Raw genomic sequence first — 24728 nt, 5'->3', positions numbered from 1 at the left:
CATACTTCAGAACTATTATTAGTATTAAAAAAGCGATATGTACATTGTTACTTTTACCATTCAATGTTATGGTTATACCATCATGAACAATACCATACCACACCACTTTACATGGTTCTTACAGTCATTTTCCCTAAAGCCAATACGTTATGATTTATAACTTAGTTACTATGCTTCTTTAGAACTATAGATCTGTTCAGTACCCTAGCATATCATCCATATTGTGTTTACATACAATATACACTTCCCACTTTCTGGAAAACGAGTCAGGGTTTTATGTATGAACACTTGTCAGCTTTTTTAAATCTGTAAACTTAGGCAAATATTCTGTATTTGCATATTCTACAGAGTTGTCTACCCTTGCGGGTAGGTATTGATTGTGACGTCATGTGTTTGCGAGCGTAAAGTCATACTTTTTTCAGAGAAAACGACGTGAATTTCGCTAACAAAATAATGACGTCACAATGGATACCTACCCGCAAGGGAGTTATATGAATCTCTCCCAGGGTTCATTGTGGTCCCCACATTCACCTCTGTCAACGGCTTACGAACTGACCGTCTGTTGACCCCGGGTCACAGAATAATTGAGAATATTAAGCATTGAAGTCACTATTTTTTATTTCGTCGGGGTATGAAAGAAATTTTGTTTGCCAAAAAAAAAAAAAAGTTTTCAAACTAAATCTATTTCATACCCCGATGAAATTAAAAAAATAGTGACTTCAATGTTTATAATTACAGGCTACTTTATAAAATGAAAATACGTTTACACGTATACGATTCCATTGATTTTTCCAAGGGATTATTTTTGTCAAATTAATACGCAACATAAATGTTTCTATTGTGATGTCACGTTAGCGTCGGAATTCCGCGCCATTCCCGGATTTATTTTTCATCGTGGAATGCAAAAACTGAATAGGCCAATCAGAAAGCCAGAAACGAAATAAAATTAATTATTACTTCATAACGGTTGTTAAATATTTACAGTCAGTGGTGAATTGTTAGTATAAAGCCCGTTGATTTTAACCAAAGGGTACTCAACTTTATTTCTCGATAGATTGAGTATGTCACGCGCAATTTGGAGCCGCGCGGATGAATTTATGACGGTCCGCATCAGTGTTGGTGTTTTCAGTAGCCTACCGATCGAACGTTCGAGGAACATGTATCGAAATAGGTTTGAACCCTTAGCCTATACGTGTACGTGTGTAAAAAAAACAAATGTAGAAAAGTTACATTTGTTTATGTTACTACCGTAACTCTTTGAGCAATGCTTCCGTGCGTATCTAGGCCTAGGTGTATCGGCGAGAGTAGGCCTTACATACAATGTACGTTTGGGTGTTTCGACATATTAAACAGAATCCTACATTTGTAGCTTTACGATACTTGCAATAGATATCTCTAATATTTATCGCGTGTTTGAAACAACAAAACAAATATATGCTAACATATAAACTGTGTTTGTAACTTTGTACATGTTCCTCGAAACGACGTCCGATTCATCTGAAAACCTCCAAAATCCGGAAATAATGACATGTAACCATTTAAACATCCGTGTATTCAAGTAATTTTAAACGTGAACTGATCAAAGTAGAACTCAAGTGATCACAAAATTGAAGAAACGCTCTGTTCGTCACACCGGCCTTGACACAGGCGATTGCAATCGGCCCCGCGTCACAACTGCGTTCAATATCCTGCCTCAAACGAAGCAATATATTTTAATTAAGAAGTTTTACACTATGGATTTTTAACATCAGATGAATAAGACGATTTATAGTTTCATATCGGAAAACCCTCGGACATAAGCTTCACCAGATGGAACTCTTTTTAATTGTATGTTCATTGATAAATTGGCGGGAATTTCCACCACTTCGGGTGACTGTTCCAAATGCCTGTCGGAGCCAACCGGTATAAGTCAGTTTTAGTGTTATAAATGCCATAAACACTGAATATGGTAAATATTTAGCTATGTAAATAATGGTTAAGACTGTAAATATAAGGATTAAAGTCTCTTTCTGGTGGTTCTATCGAAGAATGAAGTTGAGTAGGGTATCGCTATTTAAGATATAAGCTTTACCAGATGGAACTCTTTTTAATTATATGTTCATTGATAAATTGGCGGGAATTTCCATCACTTCGGGTGACTGTTCCAAATGCCTGTCGGAGCCAACCGGTATAAGTCAGTTTTAGTGCTATAAATGCCATAAACACTAAATATGGTAAATATTTAGCTATGTAAATAATGGTTAAGACTGTAAATATAAGGATTAAAGTCTCTCTCTGGTGGTTCTATCGAAGGATGAAATTGAGTAGGGTATCGCTATTTGGAATGGACCGCGAATTAACTTTAATTTTTTTTATACATTACGCCCCCTTTATATATGACGTCACAGTAATTATTTTTGAAACGGCGGATGTCGTATGCAAATCGTGACTATTTACTTACAAATAAATCTAGTGTATCCGCAAATGAATCCATTATTGTTTGGTTTGATATTGAATGATCAAATTGTATTATGTCAGAACTGACAGTCGTTTACAGGAAAAGGATACAAAAGGTAACTTACAATATGTATCAAAGAATTTAGTATGCGTCTGAAATACGTTTTTCAAGAATCTTGAAATTTCGCTGGGCCGTTTACATTGGTGAAATTGTGGGGACCGCAATGTACCCTTGGAGATATTGGGAGCTATATCTGTAACATGCAATTTATGTAGCTTCCCTTGCTTTTCGGAGATGACACATTATCCTTTTCAAAAATTTGAGACAGAATAAGTTAAGATTTTATTTATTTCAGTGGAGACAACAAGGAGACGAACTAAAATGTCGGGACGGGCCAGAGGACGGTCGAGGGGACGATCACGAGGAAATGCTACTCCTCAGGAAGCACCTTTACGGCGCCCTGGAGAGGAACAGCAGCTGGTTCACCAAGTAAGTGTACATGTATATTACAGGGAACTGAGAATTAGGTTTAGTTCATATAGATTTAAACCTAGCAGAGTAGCCATAGATCGTTTATACATATTTTAGGGGGACTACATCCTCGATAGTCTGGAGTTTGGAGGCAGTTCATTGGAGAGAGACTTTATTTGAAGATTACAGAGAAAGCGACACCCAAAATCAAAGTCATACAGTCGACAAGAAAGTACCGCTATTTAACGGTACACTGTAATTGACTGTGTTGCTTTCGATTTGCTTGTGTTATCTTCAAAGGAAATCTCTGTAGGCCCGTCATTGGTCAGCTGTTTTCCTAAGCAACATAATTTTGCTGTGACATATTCCAGGGATGGATATAACGACAGTGATAGTAACCCCTTGAGTATCGAGGTTATGGACGTTCAAACACATTGTGAACGTGAGCTATTTGCCGTTACCAAGGTACATGAAATATCTCAAAAATACTCAACGAAAATGTTACTGGCCAAACAAGTACTAAGCGTGCTTTTTATGTCGTAAAAAGCCAAAATTGAAATACAATATACCAGGTGGGCCTACATGTCAAACAATTCATACAAAAGTGTACATCTACCTAACCAATACTTGAAATGCATAACATAAATGTTAATCACTTTCTTCGATGCCCTTTCATTCCATAATGCTTTTCACCAATATCTATTTTGCAGGGCTGTCAAGTAATATATCTCCAAGGCATGGAACTGGAAAGGCACATGAAAGGGTTCCTGGTTTTAAACTTCGTATTCACAATAAAACTGATTTTGTTGATGCTTTGTTTCATCTACAGCCGACTGCGGCTGCCCCAGCGCCAACACCTGGTGGAGCGACCGGTGTGGCAGGAAGTGGTAGAGGAAGTTATCGCGAGGGAGCATCTGCTCCAAGGCCAGGTGCAGGAGATTCAGCAAGAGCCCCAGTAGAGGAAATGGCACAGCTCCGCGTAGGAACTGGAGACGCCAGACAAATAGGAAACCGGAGGGAGGACTTTCGTTACACGGATTTAAATACCCGCCCAGCTCACATAACAAACAAGCGAGGTAAATTACATCTGGATTAATCCTACAACGATTTTGTAATGAGGAAAAGCCGTGATAACCTTTTGGCAGTACTTGGAAGATATTTTCTGCCATGTTACATTATCAAGCAACCGACTCCATGTATGCACCCTATTTAATTCATGACAATGCTCTTTCGCTGATGTCTCCTTTCCATTTGGTTTTCAGGAAGCGCCGGAGATCCTGTGCCTTTAACAACCAACTTCTTCACTTTTGATTGTGATGATGACTGGTCTCTTTATCAGTATCATGTTGACTTTAACCCTATGATAGACAGTCGTAAGATGAGGATAGGACTGTTATTCACACATGCCGATCTACTAGGACAAACACGGATATTTGATGGAATGATCCTGATTCTACCTCACAAGCTTCCTCAAGAGGTATAAACGTTAATTTTACATGGTCCTCATTGGAATCATAGACTTCGTCAAAAGGTATAAACGTTAATTTTACATGGTCCTCATTGGAATCATAGACTTCGTCAAAAGGTATAAACGTTAATTTTACATGGTCCTCATTGGAATCATAGACTTCGTCAAAAGGTATAAACGTTAATTTTACATGGTCCTCATTGGAATCATAGACTTCGTCAAAAGGTATAAACGTTAATTTTACATGGTCCTCATTGGAATCATAGACTTCGTCAAAAGGTATAAACGTTAATTTTACACGGTCCTCATTGGAATCATAGACTGCGTCAAAGGGTATCTAATAATTTCACGAGTATGGGTGATCATGTCTGTATCTGCCTCACAGACTTGACCAAGAGGTAAAACAGCAATGAGATAAATAACACTGAGATGGTGCTCTGTCTCACAGGCTTCCTCAAAGTTGGGTGTGGCGTTGTCCTCCCAAATCAGTTCGCATTGATCTGTAGAAAATACATACATCAAACTGAAATCTAATTATCTACCTTTTAGCTGCCTAATGATCCCTAATCCAATATAAAACTGTTATTGTAAACTCTAAATTCCAAAATACAGCTATGATGGCATTATCAGCTGTAAAAGAGGATTCGTATATCTTTTCAATTCAGCCCTCCTCACCTCGGAACTCCACTACGCTCCTGACCGTAGGCTGATTCACAAGGACTACCGACAATGCCCTAACCCTCCCTGACATAATCCTTGATGTCTTAAATTTTTAAAGTGAATGCTTTAATTCAACTTATCACTCATTCTAAAAACCTACGTATTCTCAGATTAAGCAGTTATAGCTAACTAGACCCTTTTTATTTTTTCAGGTGACTGAAGTTTTCAGTCAGACGAAACGAGATAGTGAAAATATACGCATTACCATCAAATTTACAAACACCTTCCACAGTTCGAGTCCTCAAGGCTTATTTTTCCTCAATATTCTCTTCAAAAGGTAAATTAGTAGTAAATTAATCAATTTTCATTTGTATGTATCAAAGTGTATATCGTATTCGGCATTGAATGATATTTATTACTTTCCAATATCTTTGATAGTTCCTGTACCATTTATCAAAAGGATAACAGTATTGTCAACTCCAGGCTTTGTCTCACCTTCCACGATCTGTCTCACGTTCCACGATCTGTCGCACCTTTCACGATCTGTCTCACCTTCCACGATCTGTCTCACGTTCCACGATCTGTCGCACCTTTCACGATCTGTCTCACCTTCCACGATCTGTCTCACGTTCCACGATCTGTCCCACCTTCCACGATCTGTCTCACGTTACACGATCTGTCCCACCTTCCATGATCTGTCTCACGTTAAACGATTTTTCTCACCTTCCACGATCTGTCTCACGTTCCACGATCTTTCTCACCTTCCACGATCTGTCTCACGTTCCACGATCTGTCGCACCTTTCACGATCTGTCTCACGTTCCACGATCTGTCTCAACTTTCACGATCTGTCTCGACTTTCACAATCTGTCTCACCTTCCACGATCTGTCTCGCCTTCCACGATTTGTCTCACTTTCCACGATCTGTCTCACGTTCCACGATCTGTCCCACCTTCCACGATCTGTATCACCTTTCACGATCTGTCTCACTTTCCACGATCTGTCTCACGTTCCACGATCTGTCGCACCTTTCACGATCTGTCTCAATTTCCACGATCTGTCTCACGTTCCACGATCTGTCCCACCTTCCACGATCTGTCTCAGGTTCCACGATCTGTCTCACGTTCCACGATCTGTCTCACGTTCCATGATCTGGTTCACGTTCCACGATCTGTCTCGCGTTCCAAGATCTGTCTCGCCTTCCACGATCGTCGAGGGAAGTTAGATGGCTGTACACATTTTATTGGTAGTCACATTTTAGTGCATTTGGCGATGGTAAATTTCTATTTAAATGTAATTGACGATATATTTTGCAAGTATGAGACAAAGAAACTATTTTCTATGAATACTTAATTAATCATTAGGTTAACCTCTTTGAAATCAATTGTGCGCTAGATTGCGCCAAAGAAAGAACGTTTATATTACTTGACAGGAATGTGTTGTTCTACCCAATGTATTAAACTTCGCTACAATAATGATTCTGGAATACGAGTACTTCAAGAGACTTTAAAAACAAGTAAATATTGATTCTAAATTATTCAGAAAATATTCCAATAAATTAGAAAATATTTTTATGTCATACTGTGTATTATATCACGATTAAATGTATTTGTAACTTCCTTACTTCGAAAATGTTCGTAAATGACAATGAAATATCTGAATGCACGATGGATTTTTTTCCAAAAGATTGAAGATGACGTATTCAGAAAGAGATATGACGTTTTGTTTACATCGATCACATGATATGATGAATCAATCAAATAAGTCAATTCAACAATTTTTTATCCTGATTAAATATTTTGCCCCGAAATAAACTTCGGACACCGAAAGGAAGGCGAGATCTGTGGTTACACACTATCTGGTGTGATCTGTTGACAACTAATAAAAAGGACTTTTTTTATCCTCCTGCAGGGTTTTAAACTTAATCGACATGCAACAAATTGGACGGAACTACTACAATATGAACCTCTCTGTTGATATTACCCAGCACAAGTAAGTCAATTTACCTATAAAAGATTCTTTTGGGAAATCTAAAAAGATGAAGAAAGTAATACTAAAAAATGAAATATCAATACTCAGTATTGGATGAAGAAGTGCAACACTCCCAGTGTGCCTTTTAGTTGAGTAATGTTCACAACCCAGATTCCAATTTCAAATGCTAATTACACCACATATAAGTCAATCAGAATTCTTTGACCAGCCAATATAGTCACTTATTATCATTGTGTTGTAATGAAGTCTTGACCAGGTCTTGAGTTGAAATTTACTTATACGTTTTAGTTTTTGAAAAACAAGGAAATATCAAGAACGTGTATTGTATAAATACGAAATAGGCACAGTGGTATTTAGTACTGCACTTATATATCAGTTTTCTTGGATTAGAAATCGTGATAAAACGCGAAGTTAAATCACCGTGAAGAGTCGTTAGACATGCAAGACTGAATACAGGTGTTTTCAGTATCAACAAGGTAATTTCTACTTTTGTCACAGACTTCGAGTGGTGCCTGGGTTTATAACATCCATCCTCCAATACGAAAACAAGGCCATGTTGTGTGCTGACATCTCCCATAAAATCATGAGGATAGACACAGTACTGGACATGATGTACGACATCTACAACACCAATGACCGCAGTGGGGAATCCTTTGTGGAAAGATGCACCAAAAAGTTTGTTGGAAGTATCGTCCTTACCAGGTAACTAGATATACTTAATATTTTTTGTATGATTATACCTCACTTTTATTTAGAATATTCTGATGGGATTAACCTAGCCCTCGAGAAAAACTTATTTCCAGGGAAACAATTTTAGATGTTTCCCTCCAGAGAGGGCCATAATTGTACAATGTAGAATTCGTACAGAACAAGTAGAGAAAAAAGTTGTGTATAAGTTTATGAAAATAATTAATTTGCAAAATCATAGCGGTCTCGAAGCTAGTTTCAAACATGCTACAACAGAATTATCATGTGATAAAAAGTTCATATATACATAGATTTCAAGCAATGCTTATACCAAATGCTTATAAAACGGACTCCTTAAAATGCAGTTGTTCATATTGCAATCACACGGGTGACTTTTGTTTACTGGTATTATTTAGCAAGCCGTTCTTTATTGTGTAGATACAACAATAAGACGTATCGAGTGGACGATATAGATTGGGACAAAAACCCGAACAGTACATTTTCGGGACGTGGAGGGGAGATAAGTTTCAAAGAGTACTTTAAGAAGGTAATGTGTTACTTTATTTAAATCCATACAATAGTAAGATACAATTAACCTTAGAAATTCCGTAGTTTCATTATTTGAAAATGGAAAAAAATATTTAGACATTTATTTTTACTTTTTTCCCCTTGAAAATAAATAAAATGTGTTATATTGAATTAATTTCTAAGTACATGTAAAGCTTTTTCAATGTTTTTGGTTTTTAATGTGATTTTCTTGGAATTTGTCTTTATATAACCTATAAGAAATATCTTAAAGATGTATAAACAATTGGTAGAAATTGAAAACAAAAATTGATCATCTGGAAGAAAAAAAACAAAAACAAAAAAACAAAAAAGGAGAAAAAAAACAATAAATAATAATGATAATAACAAAACCCAATAAAATAATGAAATTTGTTATGTTTTGAATACATGATTGATAATGATAGAAATTTTTTTTGCTTTTACCCAATCAAACCTAGATAATGGTTAATATTAATACACAGGTTAAAACAAGATTCTATTGTTACTACACAGTCCTATGACAGAACTATAATTGATGACACTCAGCCGATGTTAGTAAGTCGTACCAAGCCCAAGGAGGTTAGGATGGGGCGCCCTGAGAAAATCCTGCTGGTCCCAGAATTATGTATTCTCACAGGTACCTCATTTTATTTAAGTAATGATGTTACTAATTTTTCAATTTCTTCAATGTTTACAAACTGTGTGAATCTGAGTTGCAAGTGCAAAAAATATTTTTCATAATCCGATGAAACTAAAAAAAATAGTGACATGTTTGTAATTCATTTTTGGATATTTTTTCTTAATCCATACGCAACATCAATGCCTCTTTTTTGATGTCACGATAACTTGGATTCCTATTTTCTACATAACGATAACCTCGGACCCCTATTATTTTTAAACTATCATCATGTTATGGAAAAAGAAATGTTTGCAAAGTTTTGTGAGAAACAATTTTAGATGCCCCAGTAAAAACCAAAACAATAGTGACAACAAAGCTTCAAAAAAGGTCAGATTAATTGTGAAAGAAAATTAATAATAAATATTTAAATTGATTGTTAATGAATTTTAACAATGACTAAATAAAAAACAACTTTAAAAGAATTTTTTATCTCAAAACAAACACGTGTTGCGACTAATACTGTAGTGCAGTCTTCTTTGGCGACTCCATCTATTGGAGAATTTCTCTTCAAATCGAGTGGACGAAAATTAACTTTAACTTACATATTAAAACTTCATTTGAAGTACCATTACAGAAAAAATAGACAAATCTGGTGATGTGATTATACAGGTCTGTCAGATGATGTGCGGAGTGATTTCTCCGTGATGAGAGATGTTGCCTCCCATACAAGAATTGCTCCAGAGGGAAGATGTAACACCCTGTCTGGTTTCATGAACCAAATCAACAAGTAAGTACATTAATCTACCTGGACTTATGAATATGGGTTCTGTATCAGTATACAACTTGTAGAATTGCCTTATAGATTTACATCATTAGTAATAAAATAAAGATAAATCTAGCTATGGATAGACGTATCGATCATATTTTGTCTGGAATAATGAATCAAATATCATTCTTAAAAATCTGGGTTGCAGTGATCAAGTGGTTAAGATGTCCGACATATTACCACAAACCTGCTGCCTATAGGTCGCGAATTTGAATCCCGTGTGGGACAGAAACTTCACTAATGATCTGACGTCAAAGGTAACCTTCCCGCACTGTGCCACCTGCTGGATCACCGCAGTTGCCCCTTCCATTTTCGTAATAAGCAACCAATGAAACAGCTCGTATCATTGATGTATGGATTGAAAAATAACAGCGTTTTTGTGCCCATTGAGATGCACATGGTGTTTGCGACAGATTCAAAATACCAAAGATAAACATGTTTTTGAGGCATTAGTTTGTCAGTTCGGACACAGGTTTTTGTGTTTCATGATTCAGTGTCCAACTTTGTCAGGAGATCGTAGTTTATCTTTGCATAATTTGTTTCACTTTGAGAAACAGAAACCACGCACGTATTTACCTTCCCAGTCTGTTTGAAAAACAACATATCAATGTTCTTCATTTAGCTAATCTAAAACATTTAACAATTGACTAAAAAGAAAATCTGACTCCGCTTGGAGCTGCTGTTGACAGTCATGGTACGCTTCAATTTACAAATGTAGGTCACTACTATCACTTCGATTCAATTTTGTTGGTAAGCAAAAACTGCGTTTTCATTGGTCGCCTGAACCTAGCCGCATCCAATCAGAATTTGAATGCGGGAACTTCAATTTTGACACGACATCTGCCAAGGGTTGCAGGTAGAGTATCGGACCCTTGGCTAGCGTAGTTAATTGGACAGTTGGAAGGTACAGACTGTTGGTTAACCCGAACTCGTTTTTAAGTGGGACTAATTCAAGTACCACATGATATCCGATAACGTTTGTACAGGACTAGTATCTACAGTGGTGATGGAACGTAACTATTTGTAATGTTCCCGCTGAAGTGACGTTAGCGTGGGATATCATCTTTTGACGCTATAGACTGGATTACCTGCCTTAGTACCAATTCTCTCCGCTAGCTGCGCTCATACATTTTCGGGGCGAAGCCTAGCGGAGAATAGAAAAACAGCAACAGGCAATCTAGTCTATTGACGTCATTCCATCACCAATAGAAACAATAAACACATGAATGTTATCGGGTATCATGTGGTACGTGAATTATTCCCATTACACAGGCTGTTAATTGGGCGTTAAATCATTCAAACAAAACATGTTTATAATATTTGTAGTGAAGAATATACAAACAGATAACACAGATTTATGGAGGAACCTTATCGTAGTGAAGAAATGCGACTGGCCGGTTTTCCTAATTGTTTGAATCACCTGCATTGGAAACTTGTTTCAGAACACCGGAGGTTAAACAAGAACTCCAGGGCTGGCGACTGAGGTTCTCGCAGAACCTTCTACAACTTCAAGGAAGAGTACTTCCCATGGAAACTGTTAAAATGGCAGAAGATGTTGTGGTAATTATTTTAAACAAATCACTAAATCAGTTGGGAATTTGTGTAGTACAAGTAGAACGGAGAATATGCCAATGTACAGTGTATATGCGTTGCTATTTTATAACACCAAACGAATCAGAGGACATTACATTATTGCATTTCCTTAAAATGCATTTCGGCACATTTATGATTTACAGACATATAACGTTACTTTCATTCTCCCTGTGAAACAAGTTGTACGTTAGACCTCTTCCTACACACAGCTCCAAATTGTATGTTCGAAGTCGCCTGATAGGAGTCATCCTACAAAGTATATACTGGAAAGACAAGTCTTAAAATGCATTTAATGGTAAGGTCCTTTAAATATATGATAAAGTATTTGTCACTTGTTTGTCGTGTAGAGGATGTGAAAGTGACTGAGTACCATTTAGTATTATATCGCTAAACACTGTGTTTCAATACAACCTTTTTTGGATTTTGTGTGGGGTTGCATAAAGAACATTCGTATACTACAGGTTTCAATAGACAATAGCCAATAACAGACGCAGGGGCGTAGGAAGCGGGGGTGGGGGAGGCTGGGGGGGCCGAGTGAAATGTTCTAAAAATGCACATTTGAAAGAAAAAAGCGTTCTCCTGCACATTTTTGTACTTCATTTTAGAAAATTTTCCGCTGCGCGGCGCGTTTCCTAAAACGTTCAAGCACGTAATGTTCAAACCTTTGATAATGAAAATTCAATACACACGGACTAGACTAAAATTGTCCATCAAGGGATTATACTATTTAAAAAAATACTTCTTGAAAGATTAATTTGTTTATATGTCTGAGTAAAACTATCAATTCATTATTATTTTGAGTTACACAACAATGTGCCGATGGTGTGAATCCGGTATGTTCAGACCGCGCTGGGTTGCATAATGATGAGACGACACTCACAATTATCATTTCTAAATGCAGGTAACATTACCGTATTAAGAATGCTTAAAAATCATCAAAATACAAAATCGTAATATTTTTTTTCGGGGAAGACCCCCGGACCCCCAAAAATCTCAAATTCTCGCGCCTACGGCGCTCGCAAATTCAACAAAATGCATCGTAAAACTCATCTCAGCCATTCTAAATCGTACATTTTTTCCCGGGGAAGACCCCCCAACACCAAATTCTCACGCCTTCGCCGCTCGTAAATTCAACAAAATGTATCGTAAAACTGATATCTGCCATTCTAAATCGTAATAATTTTCCAGGGGATACCCAGGACCCCCAAAACTCGCACGCTAATTTGCGTATTGATTAATTTCCTGTTTGTGACGCCACTGTCTATATGTTTACAGGGAGTATATGTAATGATATATGAAAAAAAAGTATATAAAGTATCTCCTGTGGGTGCGGGGCGGGCGAGTGGGGGGTCGTGTTACGAAATATTGAGGACCTTTGCCCCCCCCCCCCTCCCATTACGTTTCATCTTCCTACGCCACTGAGACGATGGCACCAAAATAGACAATAACAAGTAACATGTGATGACACTTAATTGCCATATTGTCAGTGATTGTATTAAACATTCAGAAATCGGGTGAGCATTTATGAGCGGTTTATGTTAATATAATTTTAGAAAGAAAATCATCGGTCCATAATAAATTTGATTATCCGAAACTGGAAAAAATATTGAATTTGCCCTTGACACTAATTATAAAATTGCACAGCTGTTATACGTTCTGTTTGTCTGTGACGCTAGTGTAACTACAGACAGGAAGATGCCGATTGGACTCGGAGCCTTCGTGGTAACAAGCTTCTGACAAGTGTTAATCTCACCAACTGGGTAGTATGTTTTACCAGGCAGGACTCGGGCAATGCCAGGGACCTGTTTGAAACTCTTAATAAAGTGGGAGATAAAATGGACATGGAATTCCACCGCCCAAGGTTGTAAGTACACGTGGATGGTTTTAAGCTCTATTTTTGTACAAATACAGTGATGGCTCAATATTTGTACCAATACAGGGATGGTTTTAAACTCTATTTTTGTACAAATACAGGGATGGTTTTAAACTCTATATTTGTACAAATACGGGGAAGGTTTTCAGCTCTATATTTGTACAAATACGGGGACGGTATTAATCTCTCTATTTATACAAATACGGGGATTGTTTTTTTCTATATTTGTACAAATACGGGGAAGGTTTTCAGCTCTATATTTGTACAAATACGGGGACGGTATTAATCTCTCTATTTAGACAAATACGGGGATTGTTTTTTTTCTATATTTGTACCAATACAGGGATGGTTTTAAGCTCTGTATTACACAATCGTTTGTTAGTTTTAGATGGGAAGTGAAAAAGAGATTCCGTAGAATCAAATCAAAGTGTAGTTTTGCACCTTCCCTTTTAATTCATGGATCAAACGTCATGGCCGCCGTAGTCTCTAGTTCATATGCTTTACAATTAAAATATCTCTTGATTCATTATAACACCAGGTGTGAGCTTAATGGCAGCCGGCCATCGGACTTTTTGGATGCTCTGAAGAGGAATGTCACAAGGGACACACAACTGATGATTTGTATTCTTCCGTCATCGCGGAAGGATCTGTATGACGCCATCAAGAAGGCGTGCTGTGTCGACCATCCAGGTATGTTTTCTATTTTTGCCTATTACAAAAGAAAGAATTAATTATCACTTTATAATACACTTATGCATTTTATAACCTACGGGAGAATGTATATAGGCATTGCTTGTTCAATCCTTTTTCCAATTTATTATTGAAATGAAATATTTGATCGAAATTAAAACGTTGTATACGTAAAGTATATTAGAGTTTATTTAGACCATCACGCTACTCTTCATTGAATGATTTAACGATCGGTTGGTTTTCAGGAGCTTGGCGGAAATCTTGATCAATTAAAGTTGACGTCTTAAAACAGACAATGATTATTTTGTTTTACGTGAAACTCCACTCAAACTTCGACGTTTCATTTTTATATCAAATATGAATGTCTCAAACAGTTCCTTTCTACAACCATTCTTTGCAGTTCCGAGCCAGTGTGTCCTTAGAAAAACTCTACAGAGAAAACCACAATTGATGTCGGTAGCAACTAAAATTGCAATTCAGCTAAATTGCAAACTTGGAGGGGAAGTTTGGCGGCTACAAATACCTGTGAGTTCGTTTAAAACTTAAATGTAGTCAGCACAAACAGGTCATAGGTCTTGACACATATGTTGTGACGTAGCACTATTGTGTGCTACGTCAATCAGTTCTTGTCTGGTGCGTATTTATTGTTATTTTTAAACGTAAGTTTCATATAAAACTGAATAAATCATGATATGAATGACTTGTAGTTTTAAGAAGAATGTATTGTTGATATATTTTTGGGCCACAGGTGAGTAATCTGATGGTGATCGGGATAGATACGTACCACGACTCGGTCAATAAAGGCAGATCTGTAGGGGGTGTAGTCTGCAGCATCAATGGATCAATCACACGGTTCTACTCCAGATGTACCTTCCAGCACACTGCACAGGAACTCAATGACGGCCTGAAAATCTGCATTAAGGGTAAGATCCAAATTTAAGACTCAATATTTTTGAGAAGGTCAAAGATATAAAAGTGTTACACTGTATACCATCTTATTTTCGAAGCTACTAAATTTCGCGTTCTCGATTTGAGCCACAAATTCTAACTCATTGAGAATTACTCATTTTTTTTGCGATTTCACTTTTATCTCAAAATTCTCGAATTAAGATCGCGCGCAAAAACAAATTGGTTGACAGTATCAACAATACAATGAAAATAATTCCAACAGCAGCTCTCTGCAATTAAAAGTTTGTTTTGTTAACATTTAAAGCCTACAGTGAACATGTTCAAAAAAAGCTAAATTTCTGTATGAATTAAGGTTATCATATATGTATCTTGATCACTTAAATGTCTCAATTCCCTTTGTCATGTCATAACTTTTAACCAACATTTTAAAATTGCAGTGCCCCAAAATATATCATTGATTAATTAAACCATAAAAATATATTGTGCTCTGAGTAGCTCTATTTACTTTGTAGGTGTTGCTATATCTGGCAAAATGGCAACTCCGAGGTCATCGTCATAAAGATCAACCATAAGTTTTGTTGCGTTGTCAGACTCTTTAGCAGATATATCACTGAAAAAATATAAAATATGAAGGGATATTGATTCAATGCCACTCGCCGCTGATAGAATTTTTTCATGATTTATTTAATTACCTTTGTTGATGATGTTGTTTTTCTCTTTTTTTTTTTGATTGGTGGAATTAACTTGTATGATTGAACCCAAGGATATGGTAAAAACAGTTATAACATATTGCCAATGGACATTATAATGGTAATACTTACGCCATCTCCATTTTATAGGCATCAGAAGCAGCCTTTCTTGTGATTTCCTTAGACACAGTCTCTATAACATCACCAGCCCTTTTTCCCTTCAGAGTCTTGTCATTTATAGTAGGTATATTAAAAGTGGACAGGAAATTGTTGACTCTACCTGGGCCACCAATGCTGTCTATCATTGCTGTAATAAGATACAATTTATATCATCAGATCATTGTAGGCCTATATATAAAAATGAGAATATGGAAACTAAAAAATTAAGACAACAAAGTGCTTTACATAAATGATAAAGGATTGATGTTTTAATCTTTTATATAAATAAATCAAATAATATAGATACACTAATCTTAATTATATTCTGATCTAAGCTTGACATCAGTTCATTATGCTAATGAAACGTTTAAATTACCGATTCAGTATTCACATAAACACATACCTGTGCCCAGTTTAGTATTGATGGTGAAGCAAGGCATTCCAGTTCTTTTCTCATTCTGATGATAAGTTTTTTCCGTATGGGATGTTGTTCACCTCACCACAATCAGCGTTCTGACATTTCGCATACAGATAACCACCTAGTCCTTTTCATTTCCCCTAAAACATTTTGCGAAGTCAGTGGTATTGGACCTAGTCTGCAGTGTTTGCGTGATTGAAGGTTGTCAATAAGGAAAGGGAACTTTATAACTCGACGACCCTCGCGCCAACTTGTACTACTTACTTTGTTTTAATGTACTTTTTCGACGAACAAAAGACATGTTTTAGAATTACACGCGTCCCCGACACAAACGTGCCCACTTACATAGTTATGTTCGATAATTATATCATTCCCTTTCTTCCTATTGCGTTTTGGTTTAGCCAAAGACGCAAAGTGGCTTCGGCGGTGACGCTGGTACGTCATTTTGATTTACTGATGATTTTACACAAAGAATGATAACTCAAACAGGGATTCCCCTAAATCCGAATCGTAACGGAAATCCTCGATTTGTTACCATTTCGTTACCCATGAAAGACCTTAAATTTATACGTAATTAAAAAAAATAAGCAGCTGTGCGTGTTTGATTAGCAGTAATTGGAAGTAGACGTGCAATTTTTAAGGCTTCGAGTTCACAGCAAAGTTAACTTAAGTTTACTTGGATAAAGAGAGAAAATTTTAGGAAAAAATACTGCCTATTATACGGGGTGTTCAAGTTCTTCGAGTAAATTTGAAAATAGGTTTATTTGAAACATATTGAAATGTTTAATTTGGTAATAAATTCTTGTGAAGAAAAAACCGGAAAATTTAAAAAAACATGAAACAGGTGCTTTTATCAATCTATTTTTATACCGACTGAAATTCTACCACGTGCATTTAGCTATAGTACGTTCAGTCCTTTGATTTATAAATGCAGATGCTCTTCGCCAGTATCACCAAGTCAATGGGAGGTTGCCAGAGAAGATTGTCATATATAGAGATGGAGTTGGGGATGGACAACTCCCAGCTGTTTACGAGCATGAGATGCCACAAGTCGTCGATGCAATCAGACAATGTGCTGGAGATGACTACGAGTAAGTATTACTCTTATATCAGAATCAGCCGAGTTTGATAAAAGGTTTCATATATGGACATATTCAAGGGTTAAACTTCATTGCTGTTCGTATAAATCGTCCCTTACAATACCATTGTTCTTAGGCAGGTCAATTTATTTCTGATTGTTTCGATGGTGTTTAGCATTAACAGATTTCAATGAAAATACGATGATAGTGAAAACAAAGCCCCACTAAATGTAACCTTAATACAGTAAGGGTGTACACTGAATATAGTATACACTGATTCGATGATTTGGTGAACACTGACTATAGTATACACCGATTCGGTGATTTGGTGTACACTGACTATAGAGTATACACTGATTCGGTGATTTGGTGAACACTGACTATAGTATACACTGATTCGGTGATTTGGTGAACACTGACTATAGTATACACTGATTCGGTGATTTGGTGAACACTGACTATAGTAAACACTGATTCGGTGATTTGGTGTACACTGACTATAGTATAACACCGATTCGGTGATTTGGTGACACTGACTATAGTATACACTGATTCGGTGATTTGGTGAACACTGACTATAGTATACACTGATTCGGTGATTTGGTGAACACTGACTATAGTATACACTGATTCGGTGATTTGGTGAACACTGACTATAGTATACACTGATTCGGTGATTTGGTGAACACTGACTATAGTATACACTGATTCGGTGATTTGGTGAACACTGACTATAGTATACACTGATTCGGTGATTTGGTGAACACTGACTATAGTATACACTGATTCGGTGATTTGGTGTACACTGACTATAACATCTTTATTGGGTGTACATGAGTAGATGTAAACTGAAATAGTATACACTGATTCGGTGATTTGGTGAACACTGACTATTGTATACACTGATTCGGTGATTTGGTGAACACTGACTATAGTATACACTGATTCGGTGATTTGGTGAACACTGACTATAGTATACACTGATTCGGTGATTTGGTGAACACTGACTATAGTATACACTGATTCGGTGATTTGGTGTACACTGACTATAGTATACACTGATTCGGTGATTTGGTGTGCACTGACTATAGTATACACTGATTCGGTGATTTGGTGTGCACTGACTATAACATCTTTATTGGGTGTACATGAGCAGATGTAAACTGAATATAGTATACACTGATTCGGTGATTTGGTGAACACTGATTATAGTATACACCGATTCGATGATTTGGTGAACACTGACTATAGTATGCACTGATTCGGTGATTTGGTGAACACTGAATATAGTATACACCGATTCGGTGATTTGGTGAACACTGAATATAGTATACACTGATTCGGTGATTTGGTGAACACTGACTATAGTATACACTGATTCGGTGATTTGGTGAACACTGACTATAGTATACACTGATTCGGTGATTTGGTGAACACTGACTATAGTATACACCGATTCGGTGATTTGGTGAACACTGACTATAGTATACACTGATTCGGTGATTTGGTGAACACTGACTATAGTATACACTGATTCGGTGATTTGGTGAACAGTGACTATAGTATACACCGATTCGGTGATTTGGTGAACGGTGACTATAGTATACACCGATTCGGTGATTTGGTGAACACTGACTATAGTATACACTGATTCGGTGATTTGTTGAACACTGACTATAGTATACACTGATTCGGTGATTTGGTGAACACTGACTATAGTATACACTGATTCGGTGATTTGGTGAACACTGACTATAGTATACACTGATTCGGTGATTTGTTTAACACTGACTATAGTATACACTGATTCGGTGATTTGTATACACTGATTCGGTGATTTGGTGAACACTGACTATAGTATACACCGATTCGGTGATTTGGTGAACACTGACTATAGTATACACTGATTCGGTGATTTGGTGTTCACTGACTATAGTATACACTGATTCGGTGATTTGGTGAACACTGACTATAGTATACACTGATTCGGTGATTTGGTGTGCACTGACTATAACACTCTTTATTGGATGTACATGAGCAGATGTAAACTGAATATAGTATACACTGATTCGGTGATTTGGTGAACACTGATTATAGTATACACCGATTCGATGATTTGGTGAACACTGACTATAGTATACACTGATTCGGTGATTTGGTGAACACTGACTATAGTATACACTGATTCGGTGATTTGGTGAACAGTGACTATAGTATACACTGATTCGGTGATTTGGTGAACACTGACTATAGTATACACTGATTCGGTGATTTGGTGAACACTGACTATAGTATACACTGATTCGGTGATTTGGTGAACACTGACTATAGTATACACTGATTCGGTGATTTGGTGAACACTGACTATAGTATACACTGATTCGGTGATTTGGTGAACAGTGACTATAGTATACACTGATTCGGTGATTTGGTGAACAGTGACTATAGTATACACTGATTCGGTGATTTGGTGAACACTGACTATAGTATACACTGATTCGGTGATTTGGTGAACACTGACTATAGTATACACTGATTCGGTGATTTGGTGAACAGTGACTATAGTATACACCGATTCGGTGATTTGGTGAACAGTGACTATAGTATACACTGATTCGGTGATTTGGTGAACACTGACTATAGTATACACTGATTCGGTGATTTGGTGAACACTGACTATAGTATACACTGATTCGGTGATTTGGTGAACACTGACTATAGTTTACACTGATTCGGTGATTTGGTGAACACTGACTATAGTATACACTGATTCGGTGATTTGGTGAACACTGACTATATAGTATACACTGATTCTGTGATTTGGTGTACACTGACTATAGTATACACTATTCGGTGATTGGTGTGTAAACTGAAATAGTATACACTGATTCGGTGATTTGGTGAACATGACTATAGTATACACTGATTCGGTGATTTGGTGAACACTGACTATAGTATACACTGATTCGGTGATTTGTTGAACACTGACTATAGTATACACTGATTCGGTGATTTGTTTAACACTGACTATAGTATACACTGATTCGGTGATTTGTGAACACTGACTATAGTATACACTGATTCGGTGATTTGGTGAACACTGACTATAGTATACACTGATTCGGTGATTTGGTGAACACTGACTATAGTATACACTGATTCGGTGATTTGGTGAACACTGACTATAGTATACACTGATTCGGTGATTTGGTGAACACTGACTATAGTATACACTGATTCGGTGATTTGGTGAACACTGACTATAGTATACACTGATTTGGTGATTTGGTGAACACTGACTATAGTATACACTGATTCGATGATTTGGTGAACACTGACTATAACATCTTGATTAGGTGTACATGTTTACCATTTTGTTAATCATTTGCTTGTTTTTCCAAACTCACTTATATATATTTATATATGTATAGGTACCAGGGATAGAATTGGTAGATTGAATTATATGCACTTGGCTTGAAAAATATATTGCTTCATGTTTACTTCTAATAAGACTTTTTTTTTCCACAAAAGTTTGAGGTACAGAGTTTTTTGTACGTGTTCCTAGAGTGCCTGACTAATAACGTCCATGGAAGAATTTATACAGATTGTTAGGCACAATATTATAATATGGCGAAACCTCAAACTTTCACTGCGTATAGCTTTGTTTGTTGTTTTATTCTGTAAGGCCCAATATACATAACATTGGTTTGACCACAGACATATATAACACACTTTACACACGCAACACATTGCATACAGGGGAGGGGGGGCTTCTTTAAATACCCCTAGTGGTAACTAAGGCGTAAATAAAATCAACCAACCTCGAAGTGACCAACTTTAAAACAACATTAGAATGATATGATGAAAATGTTATATGAATAATCTGACAACATCGTGACGAAAGGAATGACCTTGACAATTAATATTCGCTCTTGATATTTGATATTCGTCCTTGACATTTCATGTTCGTCTTTGGCATTTGATGTTCTGTATTGAGATGTTTCCTTTCAGTGTAAGGATTGCAGTCGTGGTGGTAAAGAAAAGAATCAGCAGCCGATTCTTCTCAAGGGCGCGCGGAACCTACACCAACCCTATACCTGGTACAGTTATCGACACAGAGGTCACCAAGCCGGAGTGGTAAGGGTCACAGACTCCCAATAAGTAAAATCTTTACTGTGTCGATAGTGGTCTGAGGAATACTTTCACCAATTCTATCCCTGGTACCTATACATAAATTCTATCCCTGGTACCTATACATAGGTCTAGTCTGAGGAATACTTACACCAATTCTATCCCTGGTACCTATACATAGGTCTAGTCTGAGGAATACTTACACCAATTCTATCCCTGGTACCTATACATAGGTCTAGTCTGAGGAATACTTACACCAATTCTATCCCTGGTACCTATACATAGGTCTAGTCTGAGGAATACTTACACCAATTCTATCCCTGGTATCTATACATAGGTCTAGTCTGAGGAATACTTACACCAATTCTATCCCTGGTATCTATACATAGGTCTAGTCTGAGGAATACTTACACCAATTCTATCCCTGGTATCTATACATAGGTCTAGTCTGAGGAATACTTACACCAATTCTATCCCTGGTACCTATACATAGATCTTGTCTGAGGAATACTTACACCGGTTCTATCCCTGGTACCTATACATAGGTCTAGTCTGAGGAATACTTACACCAATTCTATCCCTGGTACCTATACATAGGTCTAGTCTGAGGAATACTTACACCAATTCTATCCCTGGTACCTATACATAGGTCTAGTCTGAGGAATACTTACACCAATTCTATCCCTGGTACCTATACATAGGTCTAGTCTGAGGAATACTTACACCAATTCTATCCCTGGTATCTTTACATAGGTCTAGTCTGAGGAATGTGGCATGTTTCTATTTTATTTATGACGAAATACTTTTTACATGTGGTATGCTTCTATTTTATTTATGACGAGATATTATATATATGTGGCATGCTTTTATTTTAGGTTTGATTTCTTCCTGGTATCCCAGTCAGTACGGCAGGGAACAGTGACACCGACACATTTCAACGTCATCTTCGACACGACCGGTATGAGGCCTGACCACTTTCAACGATTGACCTACAAGATGACACATCTGTACTATAACTGGCCGGTATGTTGTTTACGTCATTCAAGCGTCACAACGTTTTTTGTTTTTCAAATACTGCTGTAATGCAATCTCAATGAAAACGAAAAACAAACTACAAAATTCAATGTCCAAGAGGTAATGCTTCAGTTATGAATTTCCCTGGGGCTCTATGTGTAATTAATAGATTTTTTTATGTTAGGCATGAAAAGAAAAATACGTATCGAACATAGCAATTAAATGTAGGTCAAGGGACCGGGTCCTGGACAAATGTATACCAACTAAATCACATACTAGGGAACAAAGCGAGGCAATCCAGTCATATTTTGTGATAATAAAATCTTTATGCTCCAAAACGGTTTTGAGTGTTTCTTTTTTTAATATCAATAAATAGAGTAATTTTACAATCATGCAAAATTCAAGACATTCCGGAACACCTACTCATATCTCGTGAGACATCAACACTATTGTTAGTTACCCCACAAATTCACAAACTACGTAGTTTGACTACTGAGTTCGGGTGCGTCGTACGTACATCACTGATTCAGAATTTTATTTATTTCAGGGAACCATCCGAGTACCCGCCCCTTGCCAGTATGCACACAAACTTGCTATCCTAGTCGGCCAGTCTATCCACAGGGAACCTTCATTGGACCTCGCTGACCGCCTGTACTTCTTGTAGATAAGGACTTATGTCATCCACATACGGTGATTCCTGAAAACTGTTTAACACAGACCTGTCAGTAAAGACCCCCAAGGGACCAAGAAAATGGTCGTTATAACCAGTTTGTCTTTCTACACATGGTAAATTGTGTTGAAATTGGCATTTTGGAACGTTGAGAATGTCTTCTTATTAAGTAGGCGGTCTTTATACAGAGGTGGTCTCTAATACAGGTTTTAATGTATCATATTGATACAGCAATTCCAGAAGACTAATGTATTTGATACAATGATCCATCTGTTGTCATATTTTGGGTTGTTTTCTATAAGACTGAGTGATAATAGAGTTGTAACAAAGGTGGCGATGAAGAAGATTTCTCAAACGTTACATTTACTGTTGCTCACGTATTATATAACAATATATATAGCCACAGATTATACAGTTTCCGAGGAATCACACTGGTACACCCATCATGAGACCTGGCTCCTTTCAGTGTATTTTTTAACTTTTCTCACATAAAAATACTAGATGCTTCTCAATGTTGCTGATTTTTCAATAAGTAATATATGCATAAAATTGTTCACCTAATATATTTATTATATAAATTGTTTTATAACATAGCTGGCCCGTCTCTCCATGTCATACGGCCATGTCGAAAATATCGTAAGACACATATGTAATAACACCATTATGACGTCACATATATATTTGACGTCATAATCTATAAATGACGTCGCATGATTATAACATCACATCCGATAGATTTCATATTACAGAGCCACTCATGTAAGATCCTCTATTTATGATTAAATATTGTTCCTCGGTATTAAAGATTTGCATGAAGATAATTGTGAAACATGTTGTAAAATAGATCCGGTTAATACACACTCAAAATGTTCATCATATTTTACAGTTGGTTAAGGAAAATTACATAGATTTTTAGCACAACTGGAAATCGAATATATATATAGAAAGTACGATGCTTTTGTTTTACGAATGTTTTTGAGGTCTTCTACTTCTATATTTCTTACGATAACGATGTCCGTTGTCATTACAAGGAGCATTGGACAGTATAATGATGATTGTGTGTACCCCGTGTAATTTTGTGGTCGTCTCATGTCAAACGATCCAGTTGTGTGTACCACGGGTAGTTTTGTGGTCGTCTCATGTCAAACGATACAATTGTGTGTACCACGGGTAGTTTTGTGGTCGTCTCATGTCAAACGACCCAGTTGTGTGTACCCCGGGTAGTTTTGTGGTCTTCTAATGTCAAACGATACAGTTGTGTGTACCTCATGTAGTTTTGTGGTCGTCTTATGACAAACGATCCAGTTGTGTGTACCTCGGGTAGTGTTGTGGTCGTCTCATGTCAAACGATACAGTTGTGTGTACCTCGGATAATTTTGTGGTCGTCTTATGTCAAACGATCCAGTTGTGTGTACAACGGGTAGTTTTGTGGTTGTCTCATGACAAACGATCCAGTTGTGTGTACCTCGGGTAGTGTTGTGGTCGTCTCATGTCAAACGATCCAGTTGTGTGTACCTCGAGAAGTTTTGTGGTCGTCTCATGTCAAACGATACAGTTGTGTGTACCTCGAGAAGTGTTGTGGTCGTCTCATGTCAAACGATCCAGTTGTGTGTACCTCGGGTAGTTTTGTGGTCGTCTCATGTCAAACGATACAGTTGTGTGTACCTCGGGTAGTTTTGTGGTCGTCTCATGTCAAACGATCCAGTTGTGTGTACCTCGAGAAGTGTTGTGGTAGTCTCATGTCAAACGATACAGTTGTGTGTACCTCGGATAATTTTGTGGTCGTCTTATGTCAAAC

General features: G+C 37.1%; 2 protein-coding genes across 2 annotated transcripts; one reads left to right on the top strand and one right to left on the bottom strand.

Annotated features, from left to right (window-relative positions):
- The first annotated feature begins 2800 nt into the window (after positions 1–2800).
- Positions 2801–24315, top strand: LOC138332093 (piwi-like protein 1). The gene is made up of 18 exons (XM_069280044.1): positions 2801–2926; positions 3738–3984; positions 4171–4385; positions 5249–5373; positions 6947–7027; positions 7526–7729; positions 8153–8261; positions 8774–8897; positions 9549–9666; positions 11148–11265; positions 12975–13162; positions 13710–13861; positions 14262–14386; positions 14610–14784; positions 16971–17127; positions 21127–21252; positions 22122–22269; positions 22808–24315. Exons 1-18 carry the CDS (start codon positions 2819–2821, stop codon positions 22922–22924), a joined length of 2637 nt encoding a protein of 878 aa, XP_069136145.1. The 5' UTR covers positions 2801–2818; the 3' UTR covers positions 22925–24315.
- On the bottom strand, positions 15488–16480 carry LOC138331045 (uncharacterized). Its single transcript, XM_069278502.1, has 3 exons — positions 16316–16480; positions 16022–16076; positions 15488–15766 (listed from the first exon to the last, which is right to left on the bottom strand). The coding sequence occupies exons 1-3, from the start codon at positions 16478–16480 to the stop codon at positions 15588–15590; spliced, it is 399 nt and encodes a 132-aa protein (XP_069134603.1). The 3' UTR covers positions 15488–15587.
- Positions 24316–24728: the final 413 nt, after the last annotated feature.

This window comes from Argopecten irradians, chromosome 9 (genome assembly GCF_041381155.1).
Source record: "Argopecten irradians isolate NY chromosome 9, Ai_NY, whole genome shotgun sequence".
NCBI classification, from domain to species: Eukaryota; Metazoa; Mollusca; class Bivalvia; order Pectinida; family Pectinidae; genus Argopecten; species Argopecten irradians.
The sequence above is the reverse complement of the archived record's forward strand: the minus strand, read 5'-3'. Positions and strand labels throughout refer to the sequence as shown.